The sequence below is a fragment of the Lonchura striata genome, chromosome Z, assembly GCF_046129695.1.
Source record: "Lonchura striata isolate bLonStr1 chromosome Z, bLonStr1.mat, whole genome shotgun sequence".
NCBI classification, from domain to species: domain Eukaryota; kingdom Metazoa; phylum Chordata; class Aves; order Passeriformes; family Estrildidae; genus Lonchura; species Lonchura striata.
The window spans coordinates 68477068-68503932 of NC_134642.1; the positions used below are offsets into that span (position 1 = coordinate 68477068).

General features: G+C 46.0%; 1 protein-coding gene across 4 annotated transcripts; it reads left to right on the plus strand.

Annotated features, from left to right (window-relative positions):
- Nucleotides 1-324: 324 nt before the first annotated feature.
- NR2F1 (nuclear receptor subfamily 2 group F member 1) lies at nucleotides 325-21152 on the plus strand. 4 transcript variants are annotated; one of them, XM_077790091.1, is made up of 6 exons: nucleotides 325-844; nucleotides 3911-4438; nucleotides 9492-9679; nucleotides 18660-18784; nucleotides 20289-20339; nucleotides 20949-21152. In XM_077790091.1, the coding sequence occupies exons 1-5, from the start codon at nucleotides 394-396 to the stop codon at nucleotides 20314-20316; spliced, it is 1320 nt and encodes a 439-aa protein (XP_077646217.1). In that variant the 5' UTR covers nucleotides 325-393; the 3' UTR covers nucleotides 20317-20339; nucleotides 20949-21152. The 4 variants fall into 4 exon arrangements, with proteins under 4 accessions (XP_077646217.1, XP_021397237.2, XP_021397236.2 ...); XM_021541562.2 differs by lacking the exons at nucleotides 18660-18784; nucleotides 20289-20339; nucleotides 20949-21152 and adding an exon at nucleotides 9764-12880; XM_021541561.2 differs by lacking the exons at nucleotides 18660-18784; nucleotides 20289-20339; nucleotides 20949-21152 and having other exon boundaries at nucleotides 9492-12880.
- Nucleotides 21153-26865: the final 5713 nt, after the last annotated feature.

Genomic DNA, 26865 nt, shown 5'->3' on the forward strand with positions numbered 1-26865 from the left:
CTGGAAAGGGCAGGGAAGGAAAGGAAAGGAAAAGGAAGGGAGGAAAAGGAAAGGAAAGGGGGGGGGAAGAGAGAAAGAGAAAATCCTCCGTCGCCCCCTCCCCCTCTCTAAAAAAAAAATTAGCAAGAGCGCGAGCGAGAGGAGGGGGGCTCTCGGCGGCGAAAAATAAATAAAATAAAGAAAACGGCAGGAGCGGCTCCAGCCGGCAGCAGCGGCGGCGGCAGCAGGGCAGCGGCGGAGGCAGCAGAGGCGGAGGCAGGCGGCAGCAAGGGTCCCCTCGCTCTCCGCTCGCCCCCGGCGCCCGGGCGGCCGCCACCCCCCCGCCCCCCGCCTCACTCCCCGGCAGCCCGCAGCGAGACGCGCCGCTCCCCAGCACTTTTTTGGGCCCGAGATATGGCAATGGTAGTTAGCAGCTGGCGAGATCCGCAGGAAGACGTGGCCGGGGGCACTCCGAGCGGCCCCAACCCGGCCGCGACGCAGCCGGCCCGGGAGCAGCAGCCCCAGCAGCAGGGGAGTTCGGCCACCCCACACACCCCGCAGACCCCCAGCCAGCCGGGACCCCCCTCCACGCCGGGCACGGCCGGAGACAAGGGAGCGGGCCAGCAGGGCTCGGGGCAGAGCCAGCAGCACATCGAATGCGTGGTGTGCGGAGACAAGTCCAGCGGCAAGCACTACGGCCAGTTCACCTGCGAGGGCTGCAAAAGTTTCTTCAAGAGGAGCGTCCGCAGGAACTTAACTTACACATGCCGCGCCAACAGGAACTGTCCCATCGACCAGCACCACCGCAACCAGTGCCAGTACTGCCGCCTCAAGAAGTGCCTCAAAGTGGGCATGAGGCGGGAAGGTGAATATTTCTTCACTACTATGCTATCGCTCCCCTCTCCCCTTGGCTGTGCAGGCGTGCGTGTGCGAGGGCTCTCCGTCTGTCTGTGTCTGCCTGTCCGTACGCGCACACACGCGCACCTATATGCATATACATATAGCTATACACACACGCGCGCGCGCACACGCGCGGCGTGCAAACACACACACATATAAATATAAATATGTAAAAATAAATACACACACACATATATATATATGTGCATATATATATATATATATATATATATATATATTTACAGCTCTCCGTAGCAATCCAGCCAGGACTCTCTATATATTTCCATGCACATGTCAATCTCTTCCTCTGCCTGCACTCCATCTGGCAGCTTTGCACCAGGTTCTGTTGTTATTGTCGATGGTGGTTGGTGGTGTTTTCTTTTGCTTTTCGGTGTGTGCCTCCTGCCCTCCCTCCCGCTCCTCCCCACCCCCTTCTACAGCACTGCCACACTCTCCCCTTTCCTGATAATTGTGCAGAGAATTTATTATTATTATTATTATTACTACTATTATTACAATCGCTTGCTAAATATTTATCATTTAGCCGCTATCCCCACTTCCCCCTGCTCGCGCGTGTATGCGTGTGTGCGTGTGCGTGTTTTAGATGTGGTTTTGTCTATTGTTGGCATGAGACCGGAGGGTGGGGGGAGATACATCTTTCTCCCGTACGAGATGTGACTCCATTCAGCTTCCTTCCCCCTCACCCCCTCCCCACCCCCTTTCCACCCCATCATTTCTTTTTAAACCTGCAATACCTCTCGGTATTTGAGATTCATCTCTCAGGCTCATTTTACCCGAAAGAAAGATGAAAGACTTGTAATTAAAGAAAGAGGAAAGGGTGTGAAAAAGATAGAAGGGAGAAAAGGGAAAAAAAAAAAAAAAAAGAAAAGGGGAGGAAATGTGCTACTCTGTCTTCGCTTCCATGTGCTTCCCGGTGCCCAGGAGTGTGCTTCTGTGAGAGATTTGGCCTTGTTTTCATTCCATGCATTCAAAGGAAAGTTTGTGACTGAACCGTGTTTCTGTACTTCTGTCATTTTTTTTTTTTTTTAAGTGCGCTGCTCATTTTATTTCTGCATCAAACTCCACCCTCTCCTTAAAGTCTTCATACAAATCTCGATTTATAACCTCTTTACCGGTTCTTCTCATTTTAGCAGCATCCGCAGCCTGCATCTGGCACGGGGTCCCCACTATTTCCAAGCGCTCTGCTGATTTTTTTTCTCCTTCTTTCCAAAAGTTGTCTGTGGTTTTCCTTGCGTTCAGACTCATCCTCGTGTAGGGAGAATTGCTGCCCTCCTTTCTCCTTGAAACATGTTCTCTCGGTTTAAAGTTTACCCTGTGACTGTCGTTAAAGATGTTCTAAAGATGTCACGTCAGCAAAATAGGTGATTTTGCAGAGCAGGGATTTTAAAACTGTATTTTATATGCCACGGAAAAAGAATTTGAATTAGGCTGCTCCAGATCTGAAAGAGCTCACAAATATGATGGCTTCATTGGTAGTTGCAGGGGCTGTTGGTAGGCACCTAGGAGAGTGGAGGCAAGCAAATTTTTTTTTAAAGGAAGGAGAAAAAATTAAAAAAAAAAGTGAGAATTATGCATGCAGTTAAATGAAAAATATCTGCCAAGTTTACAAGTAGATTGAAGAGGGAGAGGTAGGCTGAAGGGCAGCAGGACAGAGATCTGGCCCGGGTGGGAGGAGGGCTCGTCGGGGAAGAAAAGAGAAAGTTGAGAAAAATGTGGCGCGCCGGAAACATGAGTGATTGCATGTGCGGGTGTGTGCCTGCAAACGTGTGCGGTTGTGCGGGGTGTCTGTGTGTGCAGGGTACAAGCCTGAGTAGCCGTATCTTCCCCTGAAGTTACATTTGTTTACATGGCAAGCGGTTGCAAACGCTGGCACTGAAGGAATAAAACACACGCACACACTAAAGAAAAAAAAAAAAAAAAAAAAAAAAAAAAAAAAAAAAAAAAACCAACTTTGGTCAGCTTTCGGGACTCGAGGCATGCTTACGCTCTGTGTGGAGATGGTTAATGAATCCAGTGTTTTTGCAGTTGCAAGCTTGTGCATTCACTGTGCAACGCTGACTGCAGGCTTTTGCAGTGGCAACAGCTCACCAAAGATATTAATTACACCGTCCCCTTTTTTTTCCCACGAATGTTTGGCTATTGTAAGTTCGGACATTTTTATTTTATTTCCCCCTTTCCCTTGATAATATTTAACCTTTCTCTTCCTTTTAGCAGGGAAAACTTTGCTGGGCGGGGGAGGGGGGTCTCGATGGAAAGCTGGTTCTGTGTGATAAAGTTAGCAGTGGGGAGCTGGAACGCTGCGACCTGTTCCAGCTTGAAGGGTAACGTCGAGGTATTTTTTGAAGAATATGGACGCATTTGGTTTTATGAATTATTTTATTTAATATTTCATTTTAAAAAGGGATACATCAATTTACTTGTGCATTTCAGCGGTATAAGGGCAGTAGGCTGCGATTCACCAGAGAGCGTGGCTATATTTTTTACAGTTGGCTGTGATTTTTAACTCTACTTTCTCACCACCCGCAGGATTTCTTTGATTTTTTTTTTTCCTTTTTTTTTTTTTTTTTACGTGCGGGCCTTTCTTTTGTTACGAGAGGGGAGGGGGGAAGAGGGGGTTGTGTGCGGATTTGTCTTGTTTGCCTTGGCTTTTTTTTTTTTTTTTTTCCCCCTTTCTTTTTAATCTGTTTATTTTGTGAAGCCTGTCTGCATTGTGGTCGGGGGTGGGGGGAGTGGAACGCGCTTGGCTGCCGCTGGGCTGAGGCTGCCTGAGCAGGGGTCGGGGCCGGGGCCGATGCAGGGGCCGGGCGGGGGGCTCAATGCAGGTCGGCGGCAGCTGCCCGACTCCGCATGCCTCTGTCTGTCCGTGCCTGTGCGTGTGCCGGGGGCGAGGCGGTGGCGGGGAGGGGAAGAAGCCCGGCATTGTCTCCGGCTGGTTGGCAGCGCCGCCGGGGCGATGCCTGCGAGCCTCCTGGATGCACATTTCCTCTCCTTCTCTCCTTCTTTTTGTCAGCGGTTCAGCGAGGAAGAATGCCGCCCACCCAACCCAACCCCGGCCAGTACGCCCTGACCAACGGCGACCCTCTGAATGGGCACTGCTATCTCTCGGGATACATCTCCCTCCTGCTGCGGGCCGAGCCCTACCCCACCTCCCGCTACGGCAGCCAGTGCATGCAGCCCAACAACATCATGGGCATCGAGAACATCTGCGAGCTGGCCGCCCGTCTGCTCTTCAGCGCCGTCGAGTGGGCCCGCAATATTCCCTTCTTCCCCGACCTGCAGATCACCGACCAGGTGGCCTTGCTGCGGCTCACCTGGAGCGAGCTCTTCGTCCTCAATGCTGCCCAGTGTTCCATGCCCCTCCATGTGGCCCCGCTCCTGGCCGCCGCCGGCCTCCACGCCTCCCCCATGTCGGCCGACCGCGTTGTCGCCTTCATGGACCACATCCGCATCTTCCAGGAACAGGTGGAGAAGCTGAAGGCGCTGCACGTCGATTCGGCTGAATACAGCTGCCTGAAAGCCATCGTCCTCTTCACCTCAGGTGAGGGGACGGGTTGGGGATGTGAGATGTCTGGAGAGAACAAAAAAAAAAAAAAAAAAAAAAAAAGAGAAAGAAAAAAGAAAAAAAGAAAAAAATATCCCAAACTGCATGCAGGAAAATAAGGGGGAAATTTAAATAGAATAATTTTTAAAGGAAAGGGACTGGAGGTCAAGGAAGCATAGCACCTGATGGGGATACACTCCAGTCCAGGGATCATCCTCATTGCCACTGATACTGGCTCTTTAACACACAGCCCCTCCAAAAAAATAATACTAAAAACCAAAATCAAATTAAGTGTAGGCGGTGGAAACATGCATGTTAACAATTTTTCCCTGTGATAGATGGTTTGAATTAACTAGCAGGAAAGTTGCATTAGCATTGCCTTTGAAGTGCTCTGGTCATAGCCTATAAGAATATAATATGTACACTATTATTGTAACCTGCAAGGGAGAATTTATAAACATCAAAGGGGAACTATGTGAAGGAAATATAGGAAATGGAAACAAGGCAAGATAAGAGTCTGGGCAGTGTAGTTTTTAAATTATTCTAATTATCATCACGATGTGGCTAATTGCCACCTTTCCAACTTGTTTTTCTTTTTTTTTTTCTTTTCCATATTTTATATCCCCTCTCCCCATCCCCTAGCTCCTCTCTTGTATGAGCTTCTCCCCTCTTTTCCCAATTAGCAATAACTAAACAGTTCTGATAAATGTGACTTAAAACCAGACCAAGGCAAAATTAAAAGCATTCCTGAACAAAGATGGCAAATCGTTCAAAGGCCTTGTTTAACACTGAGCAGTTCATAATCCATCAATATTTGCTGCCTTTCAAGCACGAAAGATAGTATTTACATTGTATTAAAATGTCTCCTAAATTTGCACTATATTGTAATGTAGCAAATGTAGTATTAATATCGATTTGAACATCAGATAATTTATTTAGACAGAAGTATCTAATTTGTATGCAGGGTGGTCAGAGACATGTACTGTGACTGCCCCCTTTTACTTCCAGTGCAAATGCAGTCTCGCAGCATTGGAGAGAATATTTCTTTGCAAAGGATAATGTGCAAATCTTAAAACAAACGGAAGATTTACTGAATAGCCAACTCGACATTTTAATGTATTTTATCATAATAAGTCTTCTTGATGGAAACATGTTTTTCAAGAGTGACAAAGAGACCTGCCTGCATTTATCAGGGTGATTTAACTCCACAGCCTGCCTGCAGACTCCCGGACTTTCCTTTCCCATTCGTTTCAGGGAGCTCATCAATAAACACACACAGTCAAGGAGAACCTTTTTTTTTCCCTAGACGCAACTTGGAGAGATTCCTCCTAAGCAGAGCTGGGAAAATGCCTGGCCTGTGCCTCAGCCCTTCCACACGTCAAAGGCCCTGTGAAGGAAGTTGCCCCTGACAGGGACATAGTTGAGGGAATTTTTTTTTTTCCTTCTTTTTCTCTCTCCCTGTTCCCCAAAATTTTCCTCCTTTACTTCTGAAACAATTGACCTTGGCTAGAAAAAGGGTAAGTGGCTTTAGAGGATCCCCTCATTTACATATAATAAAACCAAATGTAATAACATTTGTGAGGGGAGAAGCCCCTTCCCACAGTGGAGTGGAGAATGAAGGAAGGGAACAATAATATTATTTCAGAGCAGGATCACGCAGGGCATCTCAGAAAATAGAAATATTGCTGTCAGGAGTAATCCACTACTCCTTACCCCATGCATGCATTTCCACTTTTCACTAAACTTTTTTTCATTGCATATTCAGAAAGGAATTAATGAGAAACCTTTCTCAAACTTTTAAACAAACTTTAAATGACAGAAAATACATTTTTAGGCATACTGTCCAAAGTCCTTCACTAAGGACTAAGTATTTAAAACTGGCATGGATTTTTCCTGTTGTGGTTTCTATATTTGGACCCCAGAGAGCATGTATTTATTCTGTAAAATTCTGGACACCATCCAAATGCTGTTTAGTAACCCAAAACCAGCTCCTTTCTTGCCGCCTTTACCCTCCTCTCTTATACCCTCCTCTATGCGCTCATCTCCTTCTCCCTGCTGCCAAGCTTTAGCATTATTAATTTCTTCATCTACGTTTTCATTGTCATAAATAAATGTTTCCAGGAGCAGACAGACAGAGACAGATAACATAAATCAAATAAATCTATTTGCAACGCAATAAGAACTTTTGATTTCTAGTTAGATGCCAACTGATTACGTCCTATTTTCTGAACACTAAACTCTTCTGAACATGTAATATGAAATACATTACCACCACTACAAAGGGGAAGGCTGGAGTATGTTGAACAGTAATGGTTATTTATTTACATAATTTCTTTTCCATGGACTGCAAGAAGAAATATAGAGCTTTCCCTTATTGACACACTGCCATATAAAAACGCAAAGCACACACAGGATTTTCACATTAGCCCACTTTCTGAGATGGAATAATAATTTACCTTCAGTAAACATGGATTGCATTATTTCTCCCATGGATTGCACCTCTCTGGGCTGCATAATCTAATCAAGTTGTGGATCCCTTAATTATTATTATTTTTAATCTTATTCTGAAGGGAGAATTGAGCCTTTCCACCCCCACTTAAGACAGTGAAATAAAATCCAAGTGAAGGCATATGGCAGACCATTTAAAATAGTTTAAGACCAACAGATATTGTGGCATGAGAAAATTCTGAGTTTTTGGAGTTCTAAGGCAAAATCCGTGGCAATTTTTCAAACACACACACATATCAGGCTGATGCCCTTTTAGAGAGCAGGTTCGCCATCCACATTGTCCAGTGACCTGCACTTATAGGTGCACTTATTGTAAATGTCTGATAAATATTTTACTAACCTTAAGGGTATGACATATGGGGCATAAAGAAAAAAGCTCTGCCAGGGTGTCAGTAAGACCCTTTCATATTGCATTGTTTGGAAGTTGAATAGGATCCTAATGCATAATGGGCAGATAATGCATGTAAAATAGCAAGATATATGTAAATATGGAATCTGATTTGTGGCAATCAACATATGAACAGGTCTGTGGTTTTTGATATGTATTGCAAACAAGAACAGGCCCCAGCTTTTGATAGATATATATGTTGCAACCTGGTGCTTTAGATGTTGCAAAATATCATTGCATTAAAGGTAGAGTATGGATTAGCAGAGCAGCCTATCTCAGATAATAGTGTGTCTGAGGGATGCTAAGTCCACAGCTCAGGTCAAAGGTTCTCCTTCTCAGAAGTTCCTAAATTATGGCTTGTTTTATTTGTATTTTTGCTTGAGGCCATAGTATTGTAGATGAAGGTGTTCAGAAATCTTTATAAAGTCAGTTCTTGGTAAGGGAATACTTAAGCTTCCAAAATGCCTGTGCAACAGATTTTATTTTATTTTTAGCTTTGAATAATTTGTTAATTTGTTGTGTCTTTTCAGGGTCACAACTCTACATTCACATTTTTATAATATCTTTTTGTGGGCCATTAACTAATTCATATATGGATGTTTATATTAGTAAAGTCTGGCTTTGATCTGTTAACCTGCACTGCTAGCTGACCGCCTTGCTCTGATGTTGATGGCTGGAGGGTTTTTTGGTTTGTTGGTTGGTTTTTTGGTTAGGTTTTTTGGTCATTTGTTTGGTTTGGTGTTTTTAATATCTATTCTGAATGTCTGAAACAACGTGGATGGTTTCAACCATCTGGGCATACCCATCACTTTGCCATGGCTGTAGTTTCCTGAGCAAGTCCCTCCACAAGCAGCTGGTGCACAATTATCCTCTGGTTTCGGTTATGTGTTCCATGAGATAGGATATGTGCTTGTAAGTGTCTCTGTGTGTGCGCAAATGCACAGATGCATCCGTACCTCTCTCTGCTTGTATCTATATAAACAGAATCATGTATATAGATACAAATACGTGGATGTAAAGGGTTTCTGCTCTCAGATTAGTGCACCTTTGCCCAGGTCATGTAGTTCTGCAAGGTGCAAGGTGTATGTTTCTGACCGTTTGGGTGCCAGAAAGACCTATAAGGAAAGAGTCTCTCTGGTTTCATTTAGGCAAGGCTTAGCCACTGCAGCTCTCCCCAGCTTTGTGTCTGAGAGCTACAGACGCCTGCTGAGCACAAACTGGGACTAACCTAACCCTTTGCTACCAGATTTATCGTAAAGCCCACAAAGACATCGCAAACTTGAGATCACTGGCAGCGATGCAGGAGCAGAGGAGACTCCCCTGCCACACGGCATCTCCCAGCCATCTCCCTGCCAGTCGCTGCAGGTCCCAGTCGCTGCCTCTCTGTGATGTGCAGCCATGTCAACAAACTCCTTGTGTCTCACTCTGCTTACGTGCGGCTCTGCTTATCTTATTATTATTATTATTGTTATTTATTATTATTATCATTATTATTATTATTATTATTATTTTCCCCAATACCTTATTTTTCTTCCTCTCGGCGTTATTTAAGGGGGCTGGTCCAGGTTTCCAGCATCCCGGTGATGGGCTCCCTGGAGCAGAAACCACGCTCGACAGCGCGGAGTGTCGGTGGGGGGGATGTGAAAAGAAAGTGTGGGGGTTTGTGTATGTGTGTGATTGGGACGAGTGGGGTGTTGGCACCCCATCATATTCTGGGTGAAAATACCCACACTGGCGATGAGGCAGAGCAAGGTCATGTTATTTATTTGGCAGCGGTGCGTGGGATGGGGTGGCATGGGGTGGGATGGGATGGGATGGGATAGGACGGGATGGGATGAGATGGGATGGGGTGGCATGGGATGGAGTGGGATGAGACGGGATGGAGTGGGATGGGATGGGATGGGATAGGATAGAATGGGATGGGACGGGACGGGATGGGATGGGACGGGACGGGATGGGACGGGATGGGATGGGGGCTGCGCTTTTGGGCTGGCCCCCATCCTCGCGGAATTTCCCTGTGTGCTTCCCAGCCACTAACCATCTTCCCCCCCGCTTCCTCCTCCTCCTCCTCCTCCTCCTCCACCTCCTTCCTGCACTCTCCTCCCGCCTGCCGCCGTTCTGTGGCTGCCTCCGCGGGTGCGGTGCGGTGGGCAGACGCCTGCGGCCTATCGGATGCTGCGCACATCGAGAGCCTCCAGGAGAAATCGCAGTGCGCGCTAGAGGAGTACGTGCGGAGCCAGTACCCCAACCAGCCGAGCCGCTTCGGGAAGCTGCTGCTGCGGCTGCCCTCCCTGCGCACCGTCTCCTCCTCTGTCATCGAGCAGCTCTTCTTCGTCCGCTTGGTAGGTAAAACCCCCATCGAAACCCTCATCAGGGATATGCTACTGTCGGGGAGCAGCTTCAACTGGCCTTACATGTCCATCCAGTGCTCCTAGAGCCCATCCCGCACCCCCGGCAGAGAGGCGGCGGAGCGGCGGAGAGGGGAGCGCTCGCACCGAGGGGCAGTCGGGGTGCGGGGGGGGCCCGGGAGGTGGACACTGAACAAAAGTAAGGGCCAGTGGGAGCACAGATGTGGCCGTGGCGGGGAGAAGGACGGACCTGTCGTCCGTGGAGGTTGTGATGTTTCGCTTTTTTTTTTTTTTTTTTTTTTTTTTTTTGGCCTATTTTGGTTTTTTGTTTTCTTTTCTTTTGAAGAGGAGGAAAAAAGAAATAAATAATATTAATAAAAGAGACAAAAAAAAATGAGTATTGAGGGGATATTAATCAAACCTGAAGGGGATACTGGATCTTCCAGGATTTATTGTGGACTGTTGTTGATATATGCTGTACAGTAAACCAACAAAACATAAAAGCATTGAAACTGAACTGAACCTTGTGTAGAATAAAAAAAAAAAAAGCCCAAAACCAAGCAAACAACAACAAAATTTCCATGCGCAAACACTTACCATGAACATTGTTACTCCTTTTGTAATATATTAGTCTTTATTTTCGATTTTGGTAAAAGTTAAAAAACATCATATGCGCATAAAGAAAAAAAAAAGGAGAATTAGGGGAAAATAACATTTTCCAAATAATTATAAAAGAATTGTCCTGTGTCTATGTATCTATATCTGTTTTGTATTTTTTTTTTCTGGTTCCAAACCAGATTTCCTGTGATTCTATACTAATAATTTTTGATATAACCCTTTGCTTCTTATAATGAGTGCGATATATGTTGTCAAAGCTGTTCTTCAAGAATTAAAATTGAAGTGAGAATTTAAAAAAATAAAAGAATTTAGCAAAAAAACCCAACTTATCACCCCACAACCCATGAGTCTTGTTGCTTGAAACATGCCAACAGTTCACTAAAAAAAAAAGAAAAAAAAAGAAAAAAAAAAAAAAAGAAAAACACAAATAATAACAACAAAAAATCTCCCTATATTTTTAACTCCTTTACTGGTGCTAAAAAGGAGAACTTAAAAAATACTTGGGAGGGGTAACCAAGTTGTGCAAACCACAGGATGTTCCAAAATGGACTTGACTGTATAAGCTTAGGGCTGAGCTGTCAAGGCCTAGAAAAAGGGACCAGGAGTTGTAGTGTGATGCCTTAGGTGACCTCACCTCAAGGGAACCGCACCACAAACTCTCCATCAAGGCTGATGGGCCTATCAGGCTGGCCTGCTCCTTTTTGAAACACCTTTTCCCATCACCTGGATTTTCTGCTGAGTTCACACCTTGCTTTTTACTCTCAGACACCGTGGGCATGGATTGAAGGCACCATATGCCATCATCTCTACCTGTGCAGCAGGAGGCATATCCCCAGCCATGGGTCCTGTTTGTTCCAGGCATGGTGGCTTTCTGCTTCTGGGGGCTTGGCGTCAGGCTGACTTTTTTGGTTTTACCTTCTTTTCCACTCCAAGGGTTCACAGACCCCAGTATGTGCTCCAGTGTGCATGCCTTCTGCTTACTGTCAGCCAGAACAGATCTCTTGATTTTTTTCCCCAAATCTAGTTGCTGTGTGTGGAGGGTATTCCCACTCCATTAATACGGAAATCCAGCTGGATGCTTGCTTATTGGGTGGTGAGCTAGTGCATTTCATGTATGCTTATGTGCCATGGCCATGCAAAAAACACAGGCTGTGACATCCCACACCATGGCCCACCCACTGCCAGGGTCTGAGCTCTGTGCCAAAAACCCCTTTTCATTTCAGCTTGTCTTTTTTTCCCCAGAAAATTAAAAATCGTTTTTGTAATGGAGCTCCTTTGAAGGTAAAGGCTTCTAGCTGGTGGTGCAGATCTCTGTAACTGCTTTCAGTGCATTAATGTTTTATAGGATCTGAGGCAGAGCTGTAAGAAAACATACTGCCAAGGGAGCTCTTTCTTAATGTATTAATAAAGCTGGATCTTTAAAAATAACATTGTCCCCCTCACACAGACACCTCCTGTGCCTTCCAAACAAGCCTAGATGAGGTAGACTTTTTGGTTTGTGAAGACATGGGCAGTGTTTTCCCTTTAATTTGCTATCTTCCATACTCTCTTCTCTCTCCTTCCTTCTCTCTCTCTTAATCTCTCCCATCCTTTTTTTTTCTTTCTTTCTTTTTTCCCCTTTTTTTCTTTCTTTAGCAAGATTTTTCAATTCAACTCGCTTGGGGTTTTTAATATTCTAGGCGCAGCAGATCTGAGGTGAGAACAGCTCTATACAGTAGACGGTTGTAGCTGGATAATCAAGATTACGGGCAGATCCTCTATGGGGGCATCACCCCATTCAAGATGGAGAAACGGCCTGTATTCATAGGTGCTGGGGAGAAGGGGGGGATTTGGATAATTCCAGACCTGAGCACAGAAGAACAGGGATTTGGGAGTTCGACAGACAGACAGACATCCTCCCTTTTGTCACTCACTTGGACACTGCATGAGTGAGAGCTTTGTTCCTGCCCCTTCCCCGGGGCCTTCCCTGGAGAGAGGCAGTCCAGAGCCCCTCCGGGCTCTCAACAGGGGGAAAGAGGGAATGCTCAGACATGGGAGGTGCTGAAAGAAACATTTTCAGCACTGCTTTATGGTGGGATGGGTGATTTGGGACCCAGATGAATTAGCAGTTAAAAACACAAAAAAAAAAAAAAAAAAAAAAAAAAACAACAACGGCAAATTAAAAAAAAAAGAAAAAAAAAAAAAACCCGAACCCAAAAAACCCAAACCCACCAAAACAAACAAACAAACACCCCAAAACCAAAAATAACAACAAAAAGCAAACCAACAAAATAAAAAAAACCAGCCCCCTCTCTACCTAAAAATAAACAAATCAAACGGGGATATTGGAAAAGAAAAACAGGTCTCGGTTTCTTCCAATGGGATGTAAATAAATTCATTACAGTGTTATCCCACTGATAAAAACAGATAAACCTTTTCGTAGATATTTTTCAATTGATTTTCATATTTATGAATAATAAAAACCCACGGATTGCCGAGAAACTTGCAGGTGTAGAGGAGGTGTACGAGATGCACTTATTTCCATGTATGTGCCTAGAAAGAAGTGTTTCAATCCCTTATTAAACTTTGCTTATAAGACGGTATTGTGCATTGAAGTGTTAACTACCCAACCTGCGTTGTGTCAGTGGATGTTTTCCTTTGCCGCTCTGCAGCTTCATTCATATGGCACCTGAAAGTACTGTATCATCGCGTCATCGCGTGCTATTTGCTGGGGGGAAAAAAGGCTGGGGTCCCTCAGCAAGTTTCTGCCGACTTATTCGTAATCTGCAATATACTGCTTTAAAACCAGCCCCATCTACATTGCCTTGATGCTGCGAAGGGCGCGGGCGCTGTCCCCGGAGGCTCCTCGGCTCCCCGAGCTCCTCAGGAGGCGGAGTCGGCAGGGAGTTCCCTCGCATCCCTGCATCCCTGCATCCCGCCGCGCAGGGCTCCGCGGCCCCTCCGTGCTCACCAGCAGCTGTGGCAGCACTTCAAAGGCTGAGCTGGGGTTGGAGGGGAGGAAGCAGGGGGTCGGTGGGATTTGGGAGAGGGGTGACCCTCCCACCCGAGCCTCGCGCAGGGAACCTGCTCGGGGCACAGCAGTTACAAAGCCCTCCTTCCCACTCCTCTTAGCACTTCGCTAACTAGCTTGCCTCCTCCCACCGCCCAATTAGGCCTTTTCTATACATTTAATCGAATAAATATTTGGAAATGCTGCTAAGTGGTAGGTTGAACCCGAGCTGAGGAGGAGGGGGCCTTGCCGGCGGTGGCAGGGGTAGCGCCGAGGCAAGGGTCGTTTCTGTGTGTGTGCGCCTCCTCCTGCTGTCCCTGAATGCCGTGGGCTGCGGCTTCCCCTTTCCCGGGATTTCTCGACACGCCCTTGCCCCCGGGAGGCACCTTTTGGGTGGCTCGGCTTCCATCCACCTCCTTCATCTGCAGGAGGAGGGTGACAAGCCCACTCTAGGGGTAGGGGTAAAGGATAACCCCCGCTTTCCCCGTATCGGTCGAAATAAAGTAGAACTGGTGAGGGAGCGTGGGTATGGGACTCCATCACGAGTGACCTGTCTCATCGCCACCAATAAAATCGACGGATCAAGATGAAAAAGAATCTTTTCGTGCTGAGGCAAATGGACGCTCTTGCACGAAAATCTGGCTCGGGGTCACTGCAAGTGTCAGCAGAAGTAATACAAGAAAAGGTGGATTCTGCGTGGGTTCACTCGCAGGATGCTGGTTGGTTACCTACACAAAGACAGAAATGTCTTTTATCTGACAGAAGGGGATGACTAGGACCTCCGGTTTTGCTGGTGTTTTGTTGCGGGTTTTTCGATTTCGGGTTTGGTGGGGTTTTTTTGTTTGTTTGTTTGGTTTTTTTGTTCTTTTTTTGTTTGTTTGTTTGTTTGTTTGTTTTTGCTGGATTTTGGGGGGGTTTTGTTTGTTTATTTGTTTGTTTGTTGTGGATTTTTTTTGTTTGGTTTTGGTTTTTTGTTTGTTGCTTGTTTTTATGAGGGGAGTGTGCTTGTTTGATTTCTTGGTTCGGTTTGGTTTTTTCTCATTAGCTATGGGGTGTGGCAGCCAGACGTCGCCTTCTCAACAGACAGCAGATGCGACCAGCTGTGAGCAGGCAGGGTTAGCAGGGACGGTGGCACTGCCTGGCCTGGATGGACTCTCCGACAGATGGACAGAGGGATGGAGGGCTGAACAGGGATGTCAGGGCTTGCTGCAGCCGGTCCCTCCAGCAGTGTCCCTGCGTGCAGCCATACTCAGGGAGTGTCCGTGAACGCGTGTGCATGGCTGCTACAGACACTGTCGACGTGCTTCCTCCAGTTTCAAGGGACATTTTGACTATTCAAAGAGTTAGTTTATAAGTCTTGAAATAGCGGGTCTTTTCTCTTTTCTCTTTTCTTTTCTTTTCTTTTCTTTTCTTTTCTTTTCTTTTCTTTTCTTTTCTTTTCTTTTCTTTTCTTTTCTTTTCTTTTCTTTTCTTTTCTTTTTTTTCTTTTCTTTTCTTTTCTTTTCTTTTCTTTTCCCTTTTTTTCTTTTCTTTTCTTTTCCCTTTTTTTCTTTTCTTTTCTTTTCCCTTTTTTATTTTATTTTCTTTTATTTTCTTTTATTTTCTTTTATTTTCTTTTATTTTCTTTTATTTTCTTTTATTTTCTTTTATTTTCTTTTATTATTTTCCCTTCCCTTCCCTTCCCTTCCCTTCCCTTCCCTTCCCTTCCCTTCCCTTCCCTTCCCTTCCCTTCCCTTCCCTCCCCTCCCCTCCCTCTCCTCTCCTCTCCTCTCCTCTCCTCTCCTCTCCTCTCCTCTCCTCTCCTCTCCTCTCCTCTCCTCTCCTCTCCTCTCCTCTCCTCTCCTCTCCTCTCCTCTCCTCTCCTCTCCTCTCCTCTCCTCTCCTCTCCTCTCCTCTCCTCTCCTCTCCTCTCCTCTCCTCTCCTCTCCTCTCCTCTCCTCTCCTCTCCTCTCCTCTCCTCTCCTCTCCTCTCCTCTCCTCTCCTCTCCTCTCCTCTCCTCTCCTCTCCTCTCCTCTCCTCTCCTCTCCTCTCCTCTCCTCTCCTCTCCATTTTTTAGACCCATATATAAGTCTTCTCTCCTCTCTGTTTTAATGGGACAGGCAGAAATTGGGGTCACCTCGCCCTTTCCCACGTTTGTTCCCTTTCTTTTATATCTCTTGGACTAATTTCTGAAACTGCATGACCTCCACAAAACCTGTCTATATATTTGTTTTAAAAGGTTTGCTTTCTCTCTATCCTCACAGCCACTGACTTTGATGTGGGATTTTTTTTTTAGACACCCTTCCCTGTTTAATCAGCAGCGGGTCAGAGAGAGGGAGGATGAGTTTTCCGAAGTGATTTCCCCAGTAATAATAAAAAAATAAATACATTTCGAAAACCACAACTCTAAGGTGCCAAGGGCAGACCTGTTGTGTTCGGGTACCTTGCAAACCTGCCGGGTTTCCAGGTGCTGATGATGTGGGAGAATTTATCATACGAGGGGCTTTTGAAAAGGAATAGGGGAACAAACAAACAAACAAGCAAACAGACAAAAACAGATTGAGAGAGAAATCAAGAGCGAGAAGGAGGGATGTAAGAAAGGAAGAAGAAGGAAAAAAAAGTAAAACAATTTTAAAAAATTAAAAGGACAGAGGTGTGAAGGAGGAGGTGAACGAGAGGGGAGATCCGGGGGCAGAAGTGGAAACCAATAAAACTCTTGTTAAAGTACTTGCTCAGGATCCATGGCGTCACAAGGTCTCTTACTTAGGAAGCCAGAGAGTTTTATTCCTAAATGAGTTAAAGAGCCATTTACCTCTGTCGTGTTCTATTCATCAAGCCACAAGTCGAGAGTCCCTAACATGAAACTATTTGTTTGCTTACACAACCAGCTGGGTGCAATTTCACGACTGAGATATCTATCTGAAAGCGCCTCTCATTTATTATCCTTACTTGTCAGCGAATCCATTTTCCAACTTTTTTTCCACCTCCACGCCCATTCTTTCTTCCTTCATTGAAGGCTCTGGGTTTAAATGCTCCCTTTAAGCATTTCAGTACCCACCCCTTCTCCTGTCTGAGCACCTTCAGCGCAAAATAGCCGGGGGAGCGAGTCTGAAACTGCAAAGATGGGAAAGGTGACCACTTCCCAAGGTGGTCCCACTTTACAGTTCCTGCCCTTTTTTCCTCCCTCCCGTTTCTTCCAAGGCGTCTCTGACAATGCTATGCAGTCACCTACCGCTCTATTCTTTTTTAATTGAAGGCACCCCTGCCTGATATCTTTCCATGGCGGTCCCAGTGTAAAGTGCGGCCACCTAAAAAAAGAAAAAATTTGCATTTTCTGTCCGTGAGAAAGGACCAGAAACACCCCTCCCTGACACTGCCAAAGCCATAGAAAGGTGGGGACCCTGGCTACTCTCGCTAGAGCAGTTTTGATGGTCACTGGGATGCAAGAGCTGGTGTGTGGAGGAGGGTGGTGGAGGTATTCCGAAGAAGGCTTGAGGAGGGATGTCAGGATCTCTTCTCTTGCACCCACGTAGTCTCAGTGAAAATACAAAGACACCACATGTAATGGGCCCAATCAGTCTATAAAAGTAATTGCGATGAAAGACAACAATTAGTAATATGGAGAAAAATTCAATTTTTCAGGAGGAAATTATATCTTCTCGCCTTTTTTTTAGCCCAAATTTTGTAAAATCAGGACCATGTGAGTAATGTTTCAAAGCTGGAGTGTCTGGCTGACATAAGATTACTGTTAGTAATTTCAATGATGGCTGTATAATCAATCATTGGATATACAATAATAATCTCCTCTCATTCAGAACCTTCCACCAAACTTAAAGCAACGGGTCAAATCCAAAAGTACAGGTGTAAAATACCCTCAGTCGTTAAAAAGAAGGAAGAAAGGGGGAAGAGCAGGTGGGGAGAGGCTCCTAAGAAGAAGCGGGTTGGTGGCTGTAAGCTATGCTATTATATTGTTTAGGAAGGTACTTGCTGTATATGACGTTTAAGGTGGATCATACCGCCGCTGGATTAAACAAAGCCCAGACCAAAGCGTGGGGGTCACGGTCGACCCCACTGAGGAGTGAGATGCATATGTCTGCGTGTCAGAGACCCTGCAGTAGCCTGAATGCATGTGTGTGTGTGCCAGGAGTCAGCCTAGACTCCATCCCGCTCAGCGAGGGCTGATTAGCATTTCTCGGCAGCCGTGTACCAGCGCTGACAACTAACAGAGATATCCAGCTCACCATTAGGCCTTCTTCTTTTGTCTGCAAACTGCCGGCAGCAGCCCAGACCCCCGCGCATCCGCTGCCCGCACCGCTGCAGCGTGCAGCCCTGCGTGCAGCGCTCCGCGCTCTGTGTCCGGCCACAAGCTGCCACCCCACCTGCCGCTGCCTCCGGCCAACCTCTCCGTTCACCTTCGCACAAGTTTATATATATATATATATATATAATTTTCCCTTCCCTTCCTTCTCCTTAGGATGTTGAAGTGCTTCCTGCGGCCCCTAGGATCCCTATTCCCCTCAGGGAAGTCAGGGCTGCTCTTTTTCCCCTTGCTTTCTCACTTTTCCTCTATCTGCACTGCGGGATCGGGTGCGCCAGTGGCTTCCTTCAACAAACACACGAGTCGCCCTACTTGCTCTCCTTTTGTCTTTCCCCCACCTGGGGTTCTTTTTGAGAGGTGAGATATCCGTTGAAACGCTTAACCAGCTCCACGCAAAGAGCCAATAAAGAAGGAGTTGAGATTTAAATTCACAGGCCACTAAAGCGCTTTAAGCTCCCAGTTTTGAGCCAAACTGCATTTCTTAGCGTCTGGAGAGCCACATCAACTTCCAGCAAGTAGCTGAGACTCCCTGAAGTGATTAAAAAAAAAAATAGCAGGTACTTTTTTCCCCCCTAAGAGCCACACAAATTGGTCCATGTTGACAGATGTTTGTAACTTAGTAACTTCTTGAAGTTTTTTCTTTTATTTCCCCCCCTCCCCTCCTCTAAGCCTTCTTCCGAGCTTGCTTTGTTGTTTTAAAATATGCATGTCTCTCAGGAATGCAAGTCACGAGTCCAAACTTCGTGTCCAACCTCCCACAAGAAATGATCCTTTTATAGGGAACCCGATATGTCTCAATCTGCACTTCACTCAAAGCCTCTGGATATAGGGCACTGGTCTCTGCACAAAAATAACTCAGCTGAAACATATTTCCACCTAAAAAACATGAATGACTCCCAGGGAAGAAATGTATCTCCCATAATTAAAGGCAGCAGAGCTCTGAGGGGAATGAAGCCTAGAGGAAAAGAAGAGGAAGAGGGAAAACGAAAAAAAAAAAAAAAGGAGGTGTGTGGGGAAGAAGAGAACGAGAGATATTTTTTTGTTTCTGTGTTTGTTGAATCGGGCCGAGATTAGCAGCAGGTTTATCCAAGACGAGCTTCTCTGGCAGCTTCGGGTGCGTGGGGAGAACGCGACAGCTCATGAGGAGCAGAGAAGAGGAGAGATTAAGGAACAGAGCCTAACTCCGAGAAAAGAGTAAGTGACCCTCAGTACAATGCAGGAGCCAGGGGAGTGCCGAGCTTTGAATCGGCAGCCAAAGTTGGGTTGCGAGCGCGAACAATGGCATCGGAATGGGGGGGGAAGGGAAGACCCAGGCCCAGGGGGGCGGGCAGGGGCCGGACACCCCGCGTGTGAGTGCTCCTCGACCTCCGGTCCCTTCCCTGCGAGGAGCCCGGGCGGCAGCGGGGATGGGGACGAGGGCGAGGATGGGACGAGAGCGAGGATCGGGATGGGGCCTGCCCCGGTTTATATAGGGGATAAAAAGAAAGGGGGAGAGGGAGGGAAAGGGCAGAAAGGGAGAGGGAAGAAGGGTGGGAGGGAAGCGAGAAAAACTTCCCAAGTGATGAGAAACAGATGATCTCCTGCCTGGGTCACGTTTGTTCCTCGGTCCTGATGCGAAGTGACGTCAGCAGTTGCATACCCTATCGTCGTCAGATCGAGCGGGACGGGGAGAGAGGCCTTTCCTCTGCCTTCCTTGCCTCCTCCGCTCTCTGTCGGGACAAACTTCCATCAGGATTATGCAAAATCATGCCCTAAGATCTCCTGGCCGATGCGACACCTTTCCCTCCGTGTGCCACGCCATCCACGCATCCAGCATATGAAAAGCTCGGCAGGCCCCTGCGCCTATAGGATCTGGTACCACATTAGTTTCCAGCAATATTTACAGCACTGCTTTTAATATGCACCAGATGGTTTGCGACGATGCTGCCCCAGCCAGTGAGATCTTTGGTTTTTATTCAGCATCATTTTGTTACCATTATACGCCATGATGAGACCAATTTTATTGGTGACCTTTATTTTTTTCCCGTATCTGTGATACTTTATATGACAAAAAAACCCCAAACCCAACTTCTCTGCAGTCTCTTGGCACAGAGGCAGGGTGGACAGGAAGGCAGGGGCAGTGGCAGACAGCTCTCCTCATTCTCAATAACGAGATGCTCCTGTGTGTATACAGATATGCTCCTGTGTGTGCACAGATAAATAAAACATATGCATATTTATTCATTATATTTGATCAATAACTCTCATATTTGTTAAACCTCAAATGACTGCACTCGCCTGCATGATAACAAACATCACAGGGCAATAAATATTGCATACAGTTAATTATTATGCCTTGCTCTCATGTACTCAGACCCCTCGTAAAACTCCTTGCAAACACAAACGTCTCTCACAGATATTTCGCTGTGAAAAGGGAAAAATTCAGTCCCTTGAAGTCTCTGGTAATTTTTAAATATTGACAGGAGGAAACTGTGGCTAATATATTCCTGCGAGGTAAACACTCTGCTTTTAAGAGAGGAGAGAGAGGGAGAGAGCGCAATCATTGTGTAGAAAACATTCCAGGGCTTTTATTTCATTGCCTGGGATATGTTATCAGAAAGGCACATCCAGGGTCGCGTTCGTTTTTCTCCTGGAATTCCGAGACCTTTTTTCTCTCTCTCTCTCTTTTTTTTTTTTTTTTTTTTTTACTCTACGGCAGAGATCCTGGTTTCATCGTGACTGTGTAAATAGCCGATGTAGTCCTTTGCAGGTGTGTTTCCCTCTACACGAACGCTTTCCCTGCTTTTATAGTAACTCTATAGGAACTCACATTTATTTCCTGTCATGCCAAAATCACAGATGTTTATTTTATTGATGTAGCATATACCTTGGTTGTGCCAGGAATAACATGTCTCTACTAAAAATCATTTAGCATATAATCGAGGCGTTCTAGATGCTTTCCAATTTACATATGTACTCGGTCATAAAGTGATATGTAAAAAAGTTAACATCTGTTTTCCTAAAATAAAGTGTTACAAGTAGCTTTTTAAGAACGCTTCCCTCATTTTAAAAAGAAATATGTAGAGATAAACTGAAGTCCATATGTATAGTATATTTACAATGGGTTTAAGATTGAAGGTAGCCATTCATTGAATAAGTAATTCAGAACTGACGTTTTAAAAGCTACTTAACCTCAGGCATTTTTGAATCTTAAAGGATTCCCAACGATATAATTTATAGAGGAATTTGCTGACATTTAATTGCATATCAATACGAAAATGTGCACAGGCACGGCCTCGGATGCTGTGTTTAAAAATCTGATGTTCCAACTCAGATTTTATTCTCCAGCGTCCTCAACACGTCTTTCTCTTCTCTTCAGACCAGATGCCAGAAGGTGCGATCCCTCATTTCTCCTTCCTCAGCTTCCACCTTTGTCTAGGGAACGCAGCCGGTGCTTCCCGGCGATCCTCACACACGGGCTATTTTACCAAGCTTTGTCCTTCGTATGGAGAGGGGGATCGGGATGCAAGCACCCACGCCTCTTTACTCTATCTGCAATAAAAGGCCAGAGCCATTGCCAGATGAGCCGGAGTGTGTCACAAATGTTCTCTGCACCCACAAAGAACCTCTACTGTTTCCCCCCTGGAAAGGGCTTCGAGGCGCTTCCACTCTCCTTGCATCCTCAAAATTGAGATGACAAAACCTATCAAGTCTGGGGACGGGCGGTAACACTAAAAGGCGACCCCCAGCCGGGGCAGACGGGCTGGAGGGGAGGTGCACCTCTGGGTGTGCAGCTGCATCTCGGGACTGAACCCGCACGGGCTTAAGACACGATGATAGTAACATCAAATCCCAGTCCATTCTACCCCCACTACCTGACACAGGTCTTGGGGGGGAAACTTCTAAGTGGCCCCCAAGTCCCGTGTCCTACCCTAGACTGCCTCAGAAGCCAGTTTTGGTAGGGGACGAGGTGTGATTTCTGAACTCCCCAAAGGGTCTCTGTACCCGTTTCCACATGCCCGTGTGCGTGGCGGGGCAGAGCAGGCAGGCCTGTCCCATGGGTGTTAAGGAAACAGCCCCTTTCTGAGTCCCAGGGTGCTTTTAAAATTTTCTCTCCTAACAGCCCCACCCCAACCCTTTCCGTTTTCTGTCCTTTTCCTCCCCTTTCTAGCTCCAGAGCCCGACCAGAAAGTCACTGCTAACACGGGCAGGGGAGTTTCTAGTGATATGCAGAGATCCTCTGCTATCTTCTTTAGTGGGTTGATTAGGTCTCTTTGCTACCGAGGGAAATGTGGACGTAAGGATCAGCAGGGAAAAGCATAGTACAATTTCTGCAGAAAAAGAAAATACAGCACCAAATTGCCCATAACCCTAACTATTTGCAAAAAAATATTTAAATGACCCACAGTTTGAGTTTATGCGGAGCCAGTACACAGAATGTGGACAGAGACATAGAGAAGAGTCACGCCTTTAAGACAGGAGGTCTTTATTTGTAGGTGGTGTATTTACGGGAAAAGAAAGGGAGTTTCTTACAAAGGTCTAACTATCGTCCATAACAAAACCTGTCACGTCTTCACTTAGTGCTTAAAAAGAGTGAGTGTCCTAATTTGAACATCTCTAAAGTGATTATTAGATGGTTCTCTGATACATCAGACAGTGAGTGAGTCTAGAACACAACCAAAAAACCGAGAGAGAAAAGAGGAAAGGGAAAGGGGGACAAGAGGAGAGGGAAGGGAAGGGGAGGGGAGGGGAGGGGAGGGGAGGGGAGGGGAGAGGAGAGGAGAGGAGAGGAGAGGAGAGGAGAGGAGAGGAGAGGAGAGGAGAGGAGAGGAGAGGAGAGGAGAGGAGAGGAGAGGAGAGGAGAGGAGAGGAGAGGAGAGGAGAGGAGAGGAGAGGAGAGGAGAGGAGAGGAGAGGAGAGGAGAGGAGAGGAGAGGAGAGGAGAGGAGAGGAGAGGAGAGGAGAGGAGAGGAGAGGAGAGGAGAGGATTTGTTTACACTCTGTCGACGTCTTATTTTGCTTTCCTAATGCTGCTGGAGTATCCCTCTGTCTGCACTCTCACTGAAGGAGCTTTCGTTAGTGCAAACAACCCCTGCTTTAAAATAATAGATTAGCACCAGGTGGGGGGGGGGGGGGGGGGGGGCGGGGTGCTTAGAAGGAAAGAATGAGAAATACAATACACAGATTTTTAAAAATACTATTTTTGACCCAACTCCAAGATGTCAAAACTTTTTTTTTCCATGAGAGTGTGAAATGGAGGACATAAACACAGTGTATCAGTGAAAAGAATAAGTGGCGTTTTAAAGACTGCCAAAGAAAACCGAAATGTATCGGAAAAGCTGCTTCAAAGCTCAATCTAATTCCACTGAGTTCAGACATCAGATATATTTGGTAATTGGGACCTGCACAGAAGTAAGGCAGCATGGTATGGATAATCTTGTATTTCTTCTCTTCAATAACTGTAGATAACATTTCACGGACTTTATTAGTGCAAAACCGTGGTTTACTAGAGATCTCTTACTCCTACAAATGAACGAAGACTCGGTCATCACCATAAAAAAACCAAACCAAACCGAACCAAACCAAACCAAACCAAACCAAACCAAACCAAACCAAACCAAACCAAACCAAACCAAACCAAACCAAACCAAACCAAACCCAAACCAAACCAAACCCAAACAAAAACCAACCAACCAACCAAAAAAACCAACAAAAAGCCACATACACACACACAAAAAAACCAACACAAAAAGCCAAAACCAAACCAAACCAGAAAGAAAAAACAACCCCAAGCAAACTACCTGCTCACTTCAAGCTTCAAAGGTTTTTCCTTTTTCTAATTGTGATCCTGGCTGCATATGGACTCTAGATAATAACATCTACTAGATGTTGTTTCTTTTATTGATAATTGCTTCTGTGCCTAGCTGTTATTTTTGTGTATATTTTCTGACCTTGGGTTTTGCTGTATCACAAAAGTCTCCACAAGTAGTAGAACCATAAATTCAACCAAAAACTAGACAGATTTTCTCATCGATATGTAACAAAATTAAAGGGCATTGTTTTGTCAGATGAGCACCAAGTCGGAAATAAATTCTTGAGTCTGGGGAAACAAAACGGAGTGCTGTTGGTGTGTGTGTACATTTATTTTTAAAAGCAATAAATCAATGTTAATATAACAGCTGGGCTCGCTATCCCGGAGGAGGTTTTACGTTTAGGCAAACCTCAGCAGCGAGGTTTAGCCGGACACCCCGGGTGCCGAGCCCTCCCTCGGGTGAAAAAGTCTCCCTCCCCGCTGGCTGCCGCTTCACCGCTGCCGGCTGGGAAGGGGGTCGTGGGGAACACCCGAGGGACGGGGTAAGCCCGGCGGGGCACCGGTAGTACACACACCCCACCTCGTTCGGCAGATGAGAGATTGCCTGCGAGGAGCCCTCGGCTGACTCGTACTTGTACTGAGTATCACGACCTGTCGAAATAGCCCCAAATTGTTATTATCCAAGTGCTAATTTCCTCATCTCCACACCACGACGCACTTGCACGGCATGCAGGTGGCCGCGGTCGAAAGGGGCAGGAATCTGTGCTTTTCAGTTATAACTTTCCATTTTAAGAATGCTCACAGTGAGTGTGAAGAAATTGGGTGCACCTGCTAGCCACGGGACCCCGGGCGCCGCTTGTCTAATCACATCTGCTTTCTGTTTTCAGAAATGCTGAGAGAGGTAGCGGGAGAAGAAGAGGGGGAGCGGGAAAAGGAAGAGAGAAAGTATGATAGACACAAGGAGTGAAGCAGGAGAGAAAAAGAGAGAAAGAGAGAAAGAGAGAGAGAGAAAGGGAAGGAGAAAAAGAGAAAAAGAGAGAAAGAGAGAAAGAAAGAGAGAAAGAAAGAAAGAAAGAAAGAAAGAAAGAAAGTAAGTAAGTTAGAGACCTGCAGTAACATTCTAGCATAATGATATAGATGCATCATTAATCAATAAGATATTAAAACCCCCGACCAATAAAAAGCAAATTGCAGTAGATAAACCGGCATGGTTTTCTATTAGGAAATATGACAGAAGATTTTTAAATAATCGAGTAAACCTCTAAAACGGCTTAAAAATAAAGAAATTTTTACACAGATGCGTGCATTGGTGTTAGTAATTTTCTTCCAAACACTCTAGAGACGGTTCGGGTGAATGGTTTGTGGCGATTTCTCGGCAATGGAACCCTCTGTCCAGCTTGCAGGACGATGCTTCGGTGTCTGCATGCCGCCCACGACTTGAATAATTTTGCAGAAATAATTCGAACACGACGTAGAAGCGATTTGTTTGTTGGTTGGTTTGAGAGGTTTTTGTCCCTGGGATACCTATACGTGTGTGAAATAAAAGTGACACTCGATGGGATGGGAGCTGCAGCGGTCACTTAATACGCCCTGCCTTTGTTTAGCTGTCTTTGAGAGGAGGATCTAAACACCCGGTAAAGTTTGTTCGCCTGTTTGTCTGTCTGAAGATAAGGGCATTGGAGTTTCTAAGTTTCAAGCAAGGCACTGCTGCTGCTATCAAGTAACATGTAAAGCAGCCTATTCGGTTCCCCTTGACAAGTCCCCTCGGCTCTTTGGGCGCACTCGCCCCGCACCCCGGTTGAGTCTTTGCTCCTCATGGTAATACCGAGGAGGAGTTTTGGTGGTTTACTTGGTTAGTTGGCTTTTTGTCTAGTTTTTTTTCGTGCGTTCGGGGTTGACGAGTCCTGGGTGTGAACAGGCAGGCGCGCGTCGCTCTCCCCTCCACGAGCACAAACCCACCACCCGTGGAGTGTTCACGCGGAACCGATTAAAAGTAATTTAAAAAAAGAAGAACAGAGCCGTCCCTTCCGCTGGCGAAGAGGCGATCCCCCGCGCTTCCCCCGCAGCCGCTCCGCGCCCCTCGCTCTCCGCTTCCCGCGGCGGAGCCCAGGTGGCGCTGCGCTTCGCGGCACCGCCGCGCTCCGCCCGCGCCCCGCCGCGCCCGCGGAGCGCCCGCGGGACGGCGCGGGCCGGGCGCGTCGGGGCGCCGCGCCCTCGGTCCCGCTGTGGACCGCGGCGGGGAAGGCGCGGGCCGGCATCGCTCACGTTCGGGCCTTGCCGGCACACGGCTCTCGGGGGTCTCGGGGACTCGCTTGGCAGGAATAGCAACATGTCCTCTGTGGTTATCCCTGTATCACTCTGCCGTTCACCAATCCACACAATCATGATGCATTCCAAACGCAGATTAAAAAAAAAAAAAAAAAAAAATCACGGGCCTTGGATCTTTCTAAGCCATTCTATGTAATTTTTATTACTTTTTTTTTTTTTTTTTTAAGCGTCAATAGCCAAGGTAAACACTGATAATGCTAAATTCGGTGTGCATGTGTGTATATGAATGTGTGTGTATATTACTCCCCAAAAATCTCCTCTCATCTTGTTCGGGCTCTGTTATAAACCTATATTTAAAGAATAAATGTCACTTCAGTACGGAAAAAATTACTTTCCTGCAGGACAGATGTTTTAGAAGTTGTTGTGGGACATAAAGCTAGCAGAGTGAATCAGAGTTTAAACAAACGATCTTCTGCAGGATCATCATGGGCGCTGTCACTGCTGTTATTATTGTTAACGAACAGGGAGGCTTCTATAGTTTGCATTACCCCTGTGATACTTTGAGGAGAAATGGTACATAAGTAATAGTAAACATTGAATCATGCAGATAAAGCATGGGGATGCTACCGAATTGCTTGTTTAATTTTCTCAGAACGTGGCAGCTCCTTTCTCAGTGGGATGAATCCAAAGGAGTTGGGGTGGCCTAATTGATAAAGTTTATTAGTGATTCTGGGTCGGATTATTCAGATTTGATACCATGGGATCTTTGTGGAGTCTCACTCTCTCTCTCTCGATATGTGTTACGCTGTAAATAGGAGGCGCTGAAAACGTCAGGCAGAAAATTTACAACTTGATAATTTCCAAACCACACACACACACTCACACACACACACACGTGAATGCACACATGCACGCACACACGGATACACACACAGAGACACACACACACGAACACACACACACACACACACAATCTGCTACTGTTCCAAACATATGTTACAGATTAAGTCAAGCAAATGGCTCTAGTTTTGCTAGGCTGAAAGCTGATAATGAGAATTTATATGCTGAAGAGCTTGGCTCTTGTTCTAACTCCAGTTACTTACATGCTAACCCATCCCTTCTATTTTTCCGAAATTAAAAAACCTAAAAAAACTTAATTTTTTTTTTTAAGTCTTCTAAATTTAATCCAGTTGGGAAGAAAACCATGACAATTGCCC

Excerpts from the sequence above, each read along its gene's own strand:
- NR2F1 (XM_077790091.1), top strand. The coding sequence starts at position 394 with ATGGCAATGGTAGTTAGCAGCTGGCGAGATCCGCAGGAAGACGTGGCC. Across the intron at positions 845-3,910 it reads AGTGGGCATGAGGCGGGAAG|CGGTTCAGCGAGGAAGAATG; the intron begins GTGAATATTTCT and ends TCTTTTTGTCAG. Across the intron at positions 4,439-9,491 it reads CATCGTCCTCTTCACCTCAG|ACGCCTGCGGCCTATCGGAT; the intron begins GTGAGGGGACGG and ends TGCGGTGGGCAG.